General features: G+C 43.2%; 1 protein-coding gene and 1 pseudogene across 1 annotated transcript in view; both read left to right on the top strand.

Moving 5' to 3' along the window:
• The window catches only part of unkl (unk like zinc finger), a 191,751-nt gene that overhangs the window by 79,962 nt on the left and 95,711 nt on the right, over window positions 1–16,078 (top strand). Inside the window, 1 exon segment of the mRNA XM_068056094.1 lies at window positions 6,090–6,266. Coding sequence (XP_067912195.1) covers window positions 6,090–6,266 — 177 coding nt within the window.
• On the top strand, window positions 22–168 carry LOC137383742 (U1 spliceosomal RNA; annotated as a pseudogene).

The raw sequence follows: 16,078 nt of genomic DNA, 5'->3' as shown, positions 1-16,078 counted from the left end.
ACAGTTTTTTACGAATCAAGTATATTTTGGAAATAAAAAAAAATGTGCTCCCAGGTTGAGACTAACCCATTGCATTTAGGGTGTGTTGACGTCTGTGATGTCCCCAAATGTGGGATACTCGACTGCAAAATTTATGGTAGTGGGGGACTACGTTCGCGCTCTCCCCTGGCTTTACAAATAAAAATTAGAATTGATTTAATTGTAAAATAAAAGGTTCTCCCAGGACGATTGTCCACCTCCTTCTGGAATGTGTCTTTGCAAAGCAGGTGTGGAAAGACTTGCATTGGTTTTTGTCGAGGTTCATCCCAAGCAGCTCTGTAACACAGGAGCCTGTGCTCTACGGGCTGTTCCCAGGGATGCACACCGAGATAAACATCAACTGCTGCTGGAGGACTATCAGTTCGGTGAAAGACTCCCTTTGGTCTGCCCGAAACCTGCTGGTCTTCCAGTACAAAGAGTTGTCCACGACCGAATGTTGCAGACTGGCACATTCCAAGGTCCAGGACTACTTGCTGAGGGACGCACTAAAGCTTGGGGCAGCCACGGCAAAGGCTCAATGGGGAAAGACCACTGTGTAAGGTCCCCCCACCAAGGTGAACTGAGGGGCTGGATCCATAGAAAACCCCTCGGCTGTATCCAGAAAATATTTGTTTGCTGCAAAAAGTACATGGCAGGTAAAATGAAATGGAAGGGTTGTGAGGCAACTCACTCCTGTATTGAAGGAAATTGATCTCCTTTGCACTCTTTGTATTGTTGACTTGGTGCTGTTTTGAACTGTTTTGTAATGTATTTTTTACAGTTTTTTACGAATAAGGTCTATTTTGGAAATAAAAAAAAGGGACGTAAAGAAACAAAAGATGTGTCTAGAGGAGGTGTGAATGGTGGGATAGCTGCAGTCTGAATACAAAGTAAAGGGAATAAGAGAGAAACGAGAGAATAAAACCAAATCAGCAATGAAACAAAAAGCAAAATGGGGGCAGAAGTTATGATTTAAAATTGTTGAATTCAATGTTGAATCCAGAAACCTGTAAAGTATGAGTATGCATTGAGCTTTATTGGAACACACTTGCAGGCCAAGGACAAAGGTCAGAGTGGGAGAAAGGTGAGGAATTAACAATGCCCCCGCGGTGGCTGTGGTGGGGAAGAGACGGTTGCCCACCTCCTCCTGGAATGTGTCTTCGCAAAGCAGGTGTGGAAAGAGATGCACTGGTTTTTGTCGAGGTTCATCCCAAGCATCCCTGTAACACAGGAGCCTGTGCTTTACGGGCTGTTCCCAGGGACGCACACCGAGACAAACATCAACTGCTGCTGGAGGACTATTAATTTGGTGAAAGACGCCCTTTGGTCTGCCCGAAACTTGCTGGTCTTCCAGCGCAAAGAGTTGTCCACGACCGAATGTTGCAGACTGGCACATTCCGAGGTCCAGGCCTACGTGCTGAGGGACGCACTGAAGCTTGGGGCATCCGCAGCAAAGGCTCAATGGGGAAAGACCACAGTGTAAGGTCCCCCCACCAAGCTGAACTGAGGGGCTGGATCCATGGGAAACCCCTCGGCTGTATCGGGAAAATTTTGTGTGCTGTAAATGTAAAAATGTAATTGGCATGACAATGAAATGGAAGGGTTGTGAGGCAACTCATGATTGTATAGAAGGAAACTGGTCACCTTTGCACTGTTTGTATTTTTTGACTTGATGCTGTTTTAAACTGTTTGGGAATGTAATATTTACAGATTTTTTTGAATAAGGTATATTTTGGAAATAAAATTTAAAAAAGAATTAAAATGACAAGTGAATGGAAGCTCGGGATGACGCTTGTGGACTGAATGGAGGAGCAGGCTGGGTGACTGCTTCCACCACCACCGCCTCCCACCCCCGGCAACCCACCCCTTTCACTTGCTGAAAACCGATTGCATTTCTAACATTTCCCAGTTCTGATGAAAGGTCACAGACCTGAAACGTTAACTCTCCTTCTCTTTCCACAGATGCTGCCAGACCTGCTGAGTACTTTCAGCATTTTCTGTTTTTATTTATGTTGTTTATGTTGACACCTGTTTAATGTGTCTTTTGTAGTTGTACTAATTATTGGAAATTTCCCTTGCATTATTAGCCCCAGAAGCACAAAATACACTTCTGCTGGCCTTGGGTTCCAAACTTGTTGCTTGTAAACAGTTCCTACAGTTTACTTTCCATGCAATTTGCAAAATATACTTGGCTATTTTGCATCAGGTATTGTTTGAAGCCAATAACTAAACCAGTGTGATCTTCAATGGCCCTCAAAACCAGTGATGCTGTTAATGCAAGGGATGACATGGAAGGATTGTAGTAGAAAGCAGCCTGTTGCATTGCATAGCACAGCTTTTCTGATACATTTCTAGGGAAGGCTTGACTGCATCATGGATTCACATTTATAATTAGCTGAGAAATCTGATTGTCAAGTCCATTAGAAAGCTTGGTTTTGCCAACTAAATGTTTCCTACTTTGGACTTGAAGAAGGAACTTGCTAGTTAAATTGTCATCACTATTGTGAGTTCTTTGCTTGTGATCCTCTGTACCCTACTGTTTAGCTCTTCATCTGTGTGGAATTTGCATTCAACACTTCGCTGAAGTATTAATTTTATCTAGTTTAAATCAGCAGTACAGACTGTTGAAGTGCCAATGCGCACTGGTATGGCACTGAGCAAGGTTTTACACAAGAACACAAGAAATAGGAGCAGAAGTAGATCATGTGGCCCATCGAGCCTGCTCCGCCATTTATTGGGCGGCACAGTGATTAGCACTGCAGCCTCACAGCTCCAGCAACCCGGGTTCAATTCTGGGTACTGCCTGTACGGAGTTTGCAAGTTCTCCCTGTGACTGCGTGGGTTTTCGCCGGGTGCTCCGGTTTCCTCCCACAGCCAAAGACTTGCAGGTTGGTAGGTAAATTGGCCATTATAAATTGCCCCTAGTATAGGTAGGTGGTAGGGGAATATAGGGACAGGTGGGGATGTGGTAGGAATATGGGATTAGTGTCGGATTAGTATAAATGGGTGGTTGATGGTCGGCACAGACTCGGTGGGCCGAAGGGCCTGTTTCAGTGCTGTATCTCTAAATAAATAAAATAAGTACGATCATGGCTGATCTTGGGCTTCAATTCCACTTTCGTGCCCGCTCCCCACATCCTTGATTCCCTGCAACACCAAAAGTCTATCTATCCCAGCTTTAAATGTATTAAATGATGGAGTGTCCACAATGCTCTGGGGTAAAGAATTCCAAAGATTCACAACCCTTTGAGTGAAGTAATTTTTCCTCATCTCAGTCCTGAATGATTGACCCCTTATCCTGAGACTATGTCCCCATGTTCTAGATTCCCTGACCAGTGGGAACAATCTCTCAGCTTTTACCCTATCAAGCCCTTTCAGAATCTTGTATGTCTCAATTAGATCGCCTCTCATTCTTGTAAACTCCAGACAATATAGGCCCAGTTTACTCAGCCTCTCATCATAGGACAACCCTCTCATCCCAGGTACCAATTTAGTAAATCTTTGCTGCACTACCTCCAGTGCAAGTATATCCTTCCTTAAATGTAGAGACCAAAATTGCACAGTATTCCAGGTGCAGTCTTACCAAAGCCCTGTACAATTTTAGTAAGACTTCTTTATTCCTGTACTCCAATCCCCTTGCAATAAAAGCCAACATGCCATTTGCCTTCCTTATAGCTTGCTGCACCTGCATGTTAACTTTGTGTTCCTTGTACAAGTATCCCCAAGTTTCTCTGAACATTAACACTTATCAGTTTCACAGCTTTTAAAAAAAGTTCTGCTTTTCTATTTTTATGACAAAAGTGAACAACTTCACACTTCCCTACATTATACACCATTTGTCATCTAGTTGCCCACTCACTTAACCTGTCTATATCTCTTTGTAGTCTCTCTACATCCTCCCCGCAGCTTACCTTTCCACCGAACTTCGAATCATCAGCAACCTTAGATGCAATACTCTGTCTCTTCATCCAAGTCATTAATATAGAGTGTAAATAGCTGAGGCCCCAGCATTGATCCTTGCAGCACCCCACTATTCACTGCCTGCCAACTTGACAATGCACCATTTATGCTCACTCTGTGCTTCCTGTCTGTTAACCAATCCTCTATTCGCACTAATATATTACCCCCAACACCATGAGCCCTTATTATGCCTATTAATCTTTTATGTGGCACCTTATCGAATGCCTTTTGAAAATCCAGGTATACTATATCTACTGGTTCCCCTTTAGCTACCCTACTAATTACATCCTCAAGAAACTCTAATAAATTTGTCAAACAGGATCTCCCTTTAGTAAAACCATGCTGACTTGTTCTAATCATACTATGCTTTTCCAAGCGCAATGTTAAGACTTCCTTAATAATAGTTTCCAGCATCATGCCCACGACTGATGTTAGGCTAACTGCCTGTAATCTCCGGTTTTCTCTCCCTCCTTCGTTGAAAGGTGGCGTAACATTTGCCAACTTCTAATCTGACAGGATCATTCCTGAATCTGAAGAATTCTGGAAAATCATAGCCAGCGGATCCACTATCTCTGCAGCTATCTCTTTTTTAACTCCAGAATGTAGGCCATCTGGTCCCAGGGACTTGTCAGATTTTAGTCCCTCAAGTTTCTCTAATACTTTTTCTCGACTGATACCAATATCCTTAATTTCCTCACTGTTTTTAACCCCTAGGTTACTGCCTATTTCTGGTATGGAACTTGTGTCTTCTACTGTGAAGACTGAAATAATATTTTATGTCTATACCTCTGCCATTTCCTCATTCCCCATGATGACTTCTCCTGTGTCTGCCTCTGAGGGACCAACGTCTACTTTAGCTGCTCTCTTTTTATGTAGTTGTAAAAGCTCTTGCAATCTATTTTTATATTGCTGGCTAGTTTATTCTTTAATTTCTACCTTTCCTCCTCCTCCTGCTCAAGGGAGCTATATATGTGTACAATGAGGAAGGCAAACTTGGAAGAATGCCTTAGAGAGTATTGAAGTTCTAGAGCAATTTGACCTCAGCTTATGTGTGCAACCTTGGGGGAAGAAAATGGAATGCACATTGGGGCTTACCAAAAACATTTAACTTCTTAACTGAGTCATGCTATCATAGGAAGTTGTTGATCAAAGGCTTGCTACGCTTTTTATCTTTCCATAAGTATTGATTAGGATGATGAAAAAGCATTTTAAGCTCAGTACATAACCTTCTGAGCAGCTAAAGTAACTAGAAGGACATATGTGTGAATACAACTTTGTATCAATGTATAACACTTAAATTTATATATTAATTTTATGTCTTTCCAAGGCCACCCCACAAATAGCTTATTGTCAGGACTACACCGTTTCATGGCCATTGGAAGCTTGTAATTAGTGTTAGTTGTCCCCAAAGAGCTCAGTCCTTGGAAATTTGCATTTTCGCCAAGCCGTCCAATATAATCCAAATCCTTACAAAGGCCCTTACGTAAAAGAGTGAAGTTACTTCATATGTGTGGTGCTCTTGTCGGCCATCTGGGAATATGAAGGGCTATTGTAATTGCTCTGACCTTGAAAAACCTACTTTCCGTGAAGTGGGATTAGAGCTTGGGTGTGAGTATATATGAGAGTGCCACTCTGCTGAATAATGACCATTACTGGAATTTTCCTTCTGTCAGCAGACAGCCATTGAATTATTAATTTTCATTTGAGGTTAATTTCCTTTTTCTTTAACGATGCAGCTGTCCAAGAGTCTAAATATACCTCTTTATCCCAGCCCTCTTGATGCTCTTGATCTGTGGTCTCAGTGGAATAAGCCTGCCCCCTGCCACCCCCCCCCCCCCCCGCCCCGTTTTAATTTTTTATGGTTTTCTCACTCTTCCAAACAGCCAACTAACTGAGGAAGCCCCTGACACTAACAATCAAGCTGAGATCACAAACTCCAGATATTCTTCCTAATAAATGAAGTTTCTATCATTTTAAATTTTCAGTTTAAGAAAATACAGTTTGCACCAGGTAGTATGTCAAATAGTTCTTGTATAGTGTTTCAAATCTGTAATGAACAATAGATGGAAAGCCGCAGTTAATGATGTAAACAACCTTTATTTCTTTTGTAGTTGTCCATATCTCCATCGAACAACTGGGGACACAGAAAGAAAGTATCATCTACGCTATTATAAGACTGGTACATGTATCCATGAAACAGATGCTCGTGGGCACTGTGTGAAAAATGGACTTCACTGTGCGTTTGCTCATGGTCCACATGATCTTCGTCCTCCAGTATATGACATAAGGTACTCTTAATTTATGTAATATAACATGTTATACATTATTTTCAGGCTGCATGCTGACTCTTGTTCTTGTGCTGCTTGTAATATATTTGCCTAACAGTCACTAGCAGGTGCTGCTTCTCTCTCGCTCCACCCATTCTCTAAATGAAACTGTCACTCTGATTTTAACCACATTTCTCTTGGAATTCTCTGCTTTTTTAAAAATATCGGACTGCTTGATGGTTCATGAAAGGCATTACAACTTTCTTGTCTGTCTCCTGAGAATGCATCACTTTAATGAGCCATAGTCTCTCTATGCTCTATAGTATATGGACACATCAGTTGGCTGCACCACAAGGACTCCAAGTAGAATATTCTCACTGTAGCATGTGTTTGACCTGTATGAATATTTGCAAATCTGCATTGTGAAAAAGGAGTGTTAAACATGGGTTGTAGGTTTTATTTATACAACATTATATTGTTGCACTTATTGACTCCATGTGGTTTTCATTGCAGTGATCAGGCTACAGGTTCTGCACGAACCATCTTTGGAGCGTAGTGTGTTTTGTATATTCAATGAAATGCTTGACCGATATATTGCAAAGTTGTGTTAACTTTTTACCTGTGTGTCTGATAACTCACTGCACTGGTGCTGGTTTAATTGGACCATCAAGGCATCCGTAATTGACTTGGTGTTTTCCTGAATTTCCTTGATTCCCTGTAGCACTTGCAAGTCTCAATAAAATGAGAAGATTCACACAACTGATTAAAGATTTTTAAATGGTCCTTCACAGGATATGGTGAACTATTTGATTTATCATAGTTAATTTATCCAGAAGAACTCTACAGTCCTGTTGCCCCAGCTCCAAGTAACATTCAGTTGCTTTTTACAAAATTTGTGCTCATCAGAGTGAGGAATGTCGGCACTGTTTTTTTTCCACCAACTTTATCGGTGTTGAACACTTCCAGGTCATAAATAACACCAGATGCATTCAAAGTACGACTTCCTATAATCTGCCACAGCTCCGTGCCTTAATTCCAAGAGCCTTCTACTACACCAGCCGGATTTTGAGTTTTGTTGCTAATTTTTGTTGAATTAATTTCCCATCCTGTGATGTGGACGTATGCCAGTAGCAGCTAGGTTGAAGCTCATTTTGTGTGTGAATTCTATAGAGAGAGGTCTTTCATCTCATTGACTTGTGACTTGAGTTTGAATTCAGTACAATGGTCAAAATCACCCTGTAGAACCACAGAAAAATTACAGCACAGAAGGAGGTCATTCAGCCCGTTGTTTTCATGCTGGCCAAAAACTAGCTGCCCAATCTAATCCCACCTTCCAGCACCTGGTCCATAGCCTTGCAAGTTACAGCACTTAAGCTGCATGTCCACGTACGTTTTAGAAGAATTGAGGGTTCCTGCCTCCACCATCATTCCTGGCAGTAAATTCCAGACACCCACTACCCTCTAGGTGAAAATATTTTTCCTCATGTCCCCTCTAATCACCTTAAATCTATGCCCCCTGGTAATTGACCTCTCTGCTAGGGGAAACAGGTCCTTCCTGTCTAATCTATCTAGGCCCCTCATAATTTTGTACACCTCAATAAAGTCACCCCTCAGCCTCCTCTGTTCTAAGGAAAAGAACCCTAGCCGATCCAATCTTTCCTCATAGCTGCAACTTTCAAGCCCTGGCAACATTCTTGTAAATCTCCTCTGCACTCTCTCCACAGCAACTATGTCGTTCCTGTAATGTGACAGCCAGAACTGTTCGCAATACTCCAACTGTGACTGAACCAGCGCTTTATACAGTTCGAGCAATACATCCCTGCTTTTGTATTCTATACCTCGGCTAATAAAGGAAAGCATTTCATATGTCTTCACCACCTTATCTGCCTGTCTTGCCACTTTAGGGACCTGTGGACATGCACTCCAAGGCGTCTCACTTCTTCTATAAAAGCAAAGTACTGCGGATGCTGGAAATCTGAAACAAAAACAAGAAATGCTGGAATCACTCAGCAGGTCTGGCAGCATCTGTGGAAAGAGAAGCAGAGTTAACGTTTCGGGTCAGTGACCCTTCTTCAGAACTTCCGAATAAGGGTCACTGACCCGAAACATTAACTCTGCTTCTCTTTCCACAGATGCTGCCAGACCTGCTGAGTGATTCCAGCATTTCTTGTTTTTGTCTCACTTCTTCTACCCCTCTCAGTATCCTCCCGTTTATTGTGTATTCCCTCGCTTTATTTGCTCTTCCCAAGTGCATTACCTCACACTTCCCCGGATTGAATTCCATTTGCCACTTTTCCACCCACTCAACCAAACCATTGATATCATTCTGGAGTCAACAGCCATCCTCTTCACTATCAACTACGTGACCAATTTTTGTGTCATCAACAAATTTCCTAATCATGCCTCCCACATTTAAGTCCTAAGTATTAATATATACCACAAGCAGCAAGGTTCCCAACACTGAGCCCTGTGAGACGCCACTGGAAATAGCTTTCCATTCATGAAAACATCCGTCGACTACTACCCTTGGCTTCCTGTCACTGAGCCAATTTTGGATCCCACCTGCCATATTTCCCCTGTATCCCATGGGCTTTCATTTTACTGACTAGTATGCCATGTGGGACCTTGTCAAATGCCTTACTAAAATCCAAATAGACCACATTCATTGCACTACCCTCATCAATACTCTTTGTTACTTCCTCAAATAATTCAGCTAAGTTAGTAAGACATGACCTTCCCTGATCAGTCCCTGCCTTTCTAAATGGCAGTTTATCCTGTCTCTCAGAATTGATTCTAATAATTTACACACCACCGAGGTCAGACTGACCGGCCTTTATTGTTTGGCCTATCCCTCGCACCCTTTTTAAACAATGGTATAACATTTGCTGACCTCCAATCCTCTGGCACCTTGCCCGTATTCACTGAGGATTTGAAGATGATCCTCAGCGCATCCGCTATTTTCTCCCTGGCTTTGTTTAACAACCTGGGATGCACTCCATCCGGCCCTGGTGATTTATCCACTTTCAAGGATGTCAGACCCTCTAGTACTTCCTCTCTCATTATGCTTATCATATCTAATATTTCACACTCCTCCTCTTTTCCTACAATGTCTGCATCATCCCTCTCCTTTGTGAAGACAGAGGCAAAAAACTCATGAAGAACCCGACCACATCATCTGCATCCACGCATAAGTTCCCTTGTACATCTCTGATCGGCCCTACCCTTTCCTTAGTTATCCTCTTGCTCTTGATGTACTGATAAAACATCTTTGGGTTTTCCTTGATTTTACCTGCCAATATTTTTTCATGTCCTCTCTTTGTTTTTCTAATTTCCTTTTTTACTTCACCCCTGCACTTTCTATACTTTTATATACATACATATACATAATATCCTGAAACAATTCACGCTTTGGGTTTAATATACTTTTAACTGCTGAAGAATCACCTGGGGAAAGGGGAGAGAAGAAAGAAGTTGGACAATTCCTCCTCTGTTCCTGCTCTCTCCCACCCCCCCCCCCCCCCACCACAAAAAAATTCTTGAACTATGCATCTATCCTGTACCATTGTTACAATACCATCTAATGTCGTGTGTTATGTTGAGATGTTTCATAATTCACCCCCTAATTTTTGAAAAATTAGTCGTTAAGTGAGTGGGTAGTTTTAGAATCCTGTTTGCTATGAAGCAGGTTACACTTGATATCCTGTAAAGAAAAGTAATGAAGAATCAATAAGTATTGTTTCCCTTACCTCTGTCAGGAGAAACTTGGTAGGGAGTTTCAACATTTGTGTGAAACTTGTGTTGATGGCTGACATCTTTGAGAATAACATTCCTGTATTTTCTCTACAAGGCCAACTTTGCACTTTGCATGCCTCAAGTTATTTGAAATATGTTTGAGACTAAGATTTAGAACCTTACTTATAATTTGTTCTTGGTCAAGGAGACACCTGATGTAGTGGTATCAGGATGATTTATTAAGGCTAAAAGCAATACTTAACAAATCCAAGGCAGTCGATATCCTAGTCCAGACGGCCATTATTCTCCATCGGCTCGAGTGGCACAGACAGCTCGTGATTCCTCTTCTCTTGTCTCTCCCTTTGTTTTCTTCAAATCTGTGCACCGAACCTCTCCTGGTCTTCCTTTTATTCTTTGTAGCTGTGGTTCCTCCTGTGCACTGATTGGTTGGTTCATACATAACACTGTTTCATTTAGTCCTGCCATTTCATTTGTCAGTGCTTCTGTTTGTACATTATTCACGATCACATGCACAAAACAATGTGTACAAACAATCCATTACATTTCCGGCGAGACTTGTCCTGCTTTTGTGTTACATAGTTTTCGATATCTGTTCTTTTCCTTGTGATTACTGATGTAATCACAAAGTAATTCTGGTTGACACAAACTGTATAAGCAGCATTTTTTCCAGTAAGATACACAGCTAAAGTTAACTCTTCATTTAGCAAAAGCAAATGAAAGTACATCAAATTCATAATACAAAAAAAAGGCCAGTAAAAATGTCAGAATCCACATTTCTTACAAGACATTCAATGAATATGTCGAACTATGTTGAATCAGAAAGGGCTATAACTTTCTTGTGATTTTATTTCCAAAATATATTGGTGATTTGACATGAAAACAGGAATGCAACATATAAAAGCATAACCACTGTAATTGTGACAAGTGCTGATATTTCATGTTCAAAGTGCAGCTACTTTGAGCAGAATCTTACGAGACCTGCGGAGACGGGGCTGGAGAGGGACTGGGAGGGAAATCCGAAAGGTTGCCGCTGGAGGTGGGAGAGAAATGGAAGCGGCTACCTGCCCGGCTGCGATGGGTAGCCAATTAGTGGCAATTAAGTGGCCGCTTGGGGCCAGATTGGGGATACTGCCGGGATCGTACTGCCAGTGTTGGGCCCCAAACTGCAGGCAAAGCCCGGCAGGTTGTTCGAGGTAACCTTCTGGTGGCAGGCCAGGGAGGCCTCCTTTATTTATCCCCTCCCCCCACCCACCCCAGAGCCGCTTCTACCACAGTTGTGGCTGCAAATAATTTTGATAATTTCACACATCTTCTGAGCCTTGTGTTCTCCAGCCTGCTGTAGCAGTGCCCACCCTTTTTTGGTAGGGCTGCCAGCAGGACATCATGGGCACTCCCATTGAGTCAGCTGGGTGCCTATTCCGCCCGCCATCCTTAATTGAATGGCGCTTCTGAAAGCGTCCTCTTAATTTGCTGCCTCTGGTAAGATTGCATAGGCGGGCAGCCGGGCATTACCAGCAGGGTTAGGACCCACATTCAGAAAATCTTCCAAGGTGGTAAGATTTTGCCTCTCCAGTAAAGGCATGAATGCTTGATGCACTGTTCATCTCTCAACTTCATACTGTGTAAAGTGAATTCCAAGGACCTGGGTGTCCTTGTACACCAGTCGCTGAAAGCAAGCATTCAAGTGCAGCAAGCAGTTAGGAAGGCGAATGGTATGTTGGCCTCCATTGCAAGAGGATTTGAGTACAGGAGCAAGGATGTCTTAAAGGGCCTTGGTGAGACCACATCTGGAGTATTGTATGCAGTTTTGGTCTCCTTATTTGAGGGAGGATGTTCTTGCCATGGAGGGAGTGCAAAGAAGATTTGCTAGGCTGATTCTTGGAATGGCAGGATTGACATATGAGGAGCGATTTGGTCGACTAGGCCTATATTCACTAGAGTTTAGAAAAATGAGAAGGGATCTCATAGAAACCTATAAAATTCGAACAGGACTAGACAGGCTAGATGCAGGGAGGATGCTCCTGATGACAGGGGAGTCCAGAACCAGGGGTCACAGTCTCTGGAGATGGGGTATGCCATTTAGAACCGAGTAGAGGAGAAATTTCTTCACTAAGAGTGTGGTGAACCTGTGGAATTCTCTACTGCAGAAGGCAGTGGAGGCCAATTCATTAATTATATTCAAGGAGATAAATATATTAATGCCAAAGGGATCAAGGGATATGGGGAGAGAATATGCTTGGAACAGGGTACTGAATTAGATGATCAGCCATGATCTTTTTTTGAATGGCAGAGCAGGCCTGAAGGGCCGAATGACTACTCCTATTTTCTATGTTTCAAAACACAGAATATACTTTAGCTTTTAGACTATTGCTAGGTTTTTCTCTCTCACGCTAACCCTGAATTGAATGTTAAGTAATTGTAATAGAATCTGAATATTAAAAATATATCGTAATTTTAATTGTAAACAATTGAAATTTCACTATTGTTGGCTTACAGAATGTGATGGCCTCGTATAGTTTTCAGATGAAGGGAAGTTTGGAGGTTGAGCATAATTGGATCGGGGCACAAATATATATGAGGAAGCATGATGAATTTACTTTGTGATTTCTATTTTAAATGTAAGCATAGAAATTAAATGGTAAAAATTGACAAAAGTGTAACAAAGGCCAGCATGCTGATTGGTTGGCAAGTGAACTCTGGTTGAGGCATTGCAATGGAGAATGGACCAGTTTACGGTGACTGACAGTTAACTGCCAAGCTTTGTTTGAAATGCTTGCTGGACTTGTTTAAGAGCAATGAGCTGCCAGGTGATATATTTGACAGGGTTCGTCCTCATGGCTTGCTGCGTCTGAGTATGCTGCCCAAGACTCACAAAAATGATGTCCCACCACGCCCTATCTTATCTGTGACCCTGAATTCTGCGCAACAAGAATTGGCCAAATGGTTGGGCAAATGATTACAACCAGGTTTGAGCAAGTTCTCCACATACACGGTGAAGGATTCCTTCACATTTGCGTGGACCATACAGGACTTGCATATCGATAGCCATGCATGCTTTCTCCATGTGCTCATTCGACATTGCTAGCCTATTCACCAATGTACCACTTAAGGAAGCCATAGGTATTTGCTCTGCAGCTCTATGTCATGGCGATCTGGACCCACCATCATTGCGTGAATCTGTATTCCTTGAACTCATGAACTTGGCAACTCGCGCAGTTGAGTTCATGTATACCATGTATGCCCAAATAGATGGTGTTGCCATGGGATCCCCTCTAGGCCCAGCTCCTGCAAATATCTTTGAGTTCCATGAGAAACGTGTCTTTGAGGGAATGACACCTAATCTCCTACCGCTTGCATATTTCCGATATGTAGATACATTTGCTATATTTGAATCCGCAGCTGCATGCAATAATTTCCTTGCACGTCTTATTGGCTCCATATTGCGCTCAAATTCACCTTTGAAATGGAGCAGTCAAATGAGCTCCCTTTCCTTGGCATACTAGTTGAGAAATCTGTGAAGGGGTTCTCTACCACTGTCTACCGCAAACCTACTTTCACTGGTCAATACACATGTTGGGATTCTTACAGTTCCACATGCTATAAGATTGGCCTTATCGGCAACCTTGTAAATAGGGCCCGAGCCATTTGCTCACATGCAAGTTTGATGCTGAAATAGGGTGAATCAAAGATATTTTGCGTGACAGTGGCTACCCTGATCAGATCATTTCTCACTGTGTATTGCACAAACTTATGAACGGGCCTAAGGTCGTCATTTTTGGCCCTGAAAAGTGCCCAGTCTACCTCCGATTACCCTGGAAGGGTAATGTGTCCCAAATATTTGAGCAACAGGTAAAGATAGCTGTTTCATGCTGCTACTGTGCAGTAGCAAGATGTGTGGTGTTCGCCACTAACAGGATGCTGCCGTCAAGTCAAAAAGATACCCTGCCTATCACGCAAATGAGTAATGTGATATATGAATTTCAATGCCAGTGTGATGCTAGGTATATAGGCCATACGTCCCAAAGGCTGGCGGATCTTATCAAACAACATGTCCCTTCCGCTGTTTACAGTGGGCAAGGTACAGGCTGTACCTAACCAGCCCGTGCTTGCAAAACTCAAAACATAGTATCCAACATTAGATGTGATTTCGTGATTGGACAACATTTGCTAAATAATCTGCAGTGTGCTAAGAATTACGCTGACAACCAATTTAAGATTGTCAGTAGGTCTCACAGTGTGGCTCATTTATGCACACTGGAAGCTATATATATTAATACACAGGGCCCTGTTCTTTGCAGACAGAAAGAACATGTAGACACATTGCGCCTGTTTCAGCTGAACAAAATAGGTGATAGCCATTCGCTCGTTCATTCCTCAGGGCAATGCCTTGACCGATCAGTGTCAAGCTGCCTGGTTTAAATTTCAAACAAAGCTTGGCAGTTAACTGTCAGTCACTGTAAACTGGTGCATTCTCCATGGCAACACCTCTACCAATCAGAGTTCACTTGCTAACCAATCAGCACTCTCTTCTCATGCAGTATAAGTTGTTGTTTTCCCTTACATTGGTTATCTTGCATATTGTCCTGATGAGTGCAAGACGAAAAGCTTTGACAACATGTCTCTATTTTCAGCAATACTAAAGGCCAGAATTTTATACAGACTTTGGGGACGGGGTACGGGAACTGGGCAGGGGGGCACTAAATCAAGACAGGAGATATTGGACAGCAAGTCTGACGTCATGACGTCTCATTCCGTTTTTATGGATGGAGGGTGGAGAGTAAACATTGACATGGCAGGCAGGCAATTAAGGTAGTTAAGAGGCCTGTTAACAACAATTTTATTCTTGATTTTAAATTTTATTAATGGCGTTCGGGAATTGCAGGGCTTCAGAGCCTTGCCGAATTGATGGAGGCGACATGGAGGTGGGTGCTCATTGCTGGCTGCAAAGGGAGGCCATCGGGAGAGGTAGCATCAACTGTCAGCAACGGTGGAGAAGGGAGGATATCTGGCGTCATCTGAGGAGTGGGGGCATAGCTGCTAGCAATGCGGGGGTGCCATACCAGGGGTGGGGGCAACAAGCAAGTGGCCACCTCACCTGAGGTGACAAGTGGGGAAAAGAAGGAGTGGACATTGTTGGTGAAGGCCTTGAACTCAGCAAGAGGCCACCTATTATGGACATCATTCATCCAGGCCTCAGGGACCCCATTGAAGTGGAGGTAAAGCAGAGCGGGAGGTAAGTCCAGGAAATAGCAGTGCAACAACCTGTGAGCTCACAGGAGGGTCAGCATCTGCCTCCTGCCACGAAGCCAATTTTGGATCCAATTTGCCAAACTGCCTTGGATTCCACGGGCTGTTACCTTCTTAACCAATCTCCCATGCAGGGCCTTATCAAAAGCAATGGAAGCCGTCACTAACCTATGCGCTATGCAGGATGAGCTGTATGCCAGAAGACGGTGGAATTCCAATACGAGTGGAGCTGAAGGTCATCGTAGGATGGAATTTCTACGTGTCTGGATCGTTCCAGGGATCCATTGGGGACATGTGTGGAATCTTGCAGTCAGCGGCCCATTAGTGCATCAAGGGGGTCACCAATGCTCTATTCAGGAGGGTCGGCAACTATGGTGCTTCTGGACGGATCCCAACTCTCAAGCTGAGAGGTCCATCGGGTTCAGGGCCATCTCTGGATTCCCCCAGGTTCAGGGTGTCATTGACTGCACATATGTTGTCATCAAGGGTCCTGCACACCAGCCAGTGGCCTTCATCAACAGGATGGGCTTCCACTCCCTCAATGTACTAATGGTCTGAGACCACCGTAAATGGATTCTGCAAGTCTGTATATGCTTCCTGGGGAATTGCCACGAGGCCTACATTTTACAGCAGTTCCAGGTGCAAGAGTTTTTTCGGCCTCCTGCGCATGTTCAGTGACGGATCCTTGGAAACTAGGGCTACCCTCTGAGGACATGGCTCCTGACGCCTGCAAGGAACCCACACACAAGTACAGAAGATGGGTACAACGTCTGCCACAGGACAGTGTGAGCCTTGAACAGGCCATAGGTCTACTCAAGATAAGATTCAGGTGA

This window comes from Heterodontus francisci, chromosome 24 (genome assembly GCF_036365525.1).
Source record: "Heterodontus francisci isolate sHetFra1 chromosome 24, sHetFra1.hap1, whole genome shotgun sequence".
NCBI lineage: Eukaryota > Metazoa > Chordata > Chondrichthyes > Heterodontiformes > Heterodontidae > Heterodontus > Heterodontus francisci.
This window is presented reverse-complemented; position numbering and strand designations above follow the sequence as displayed.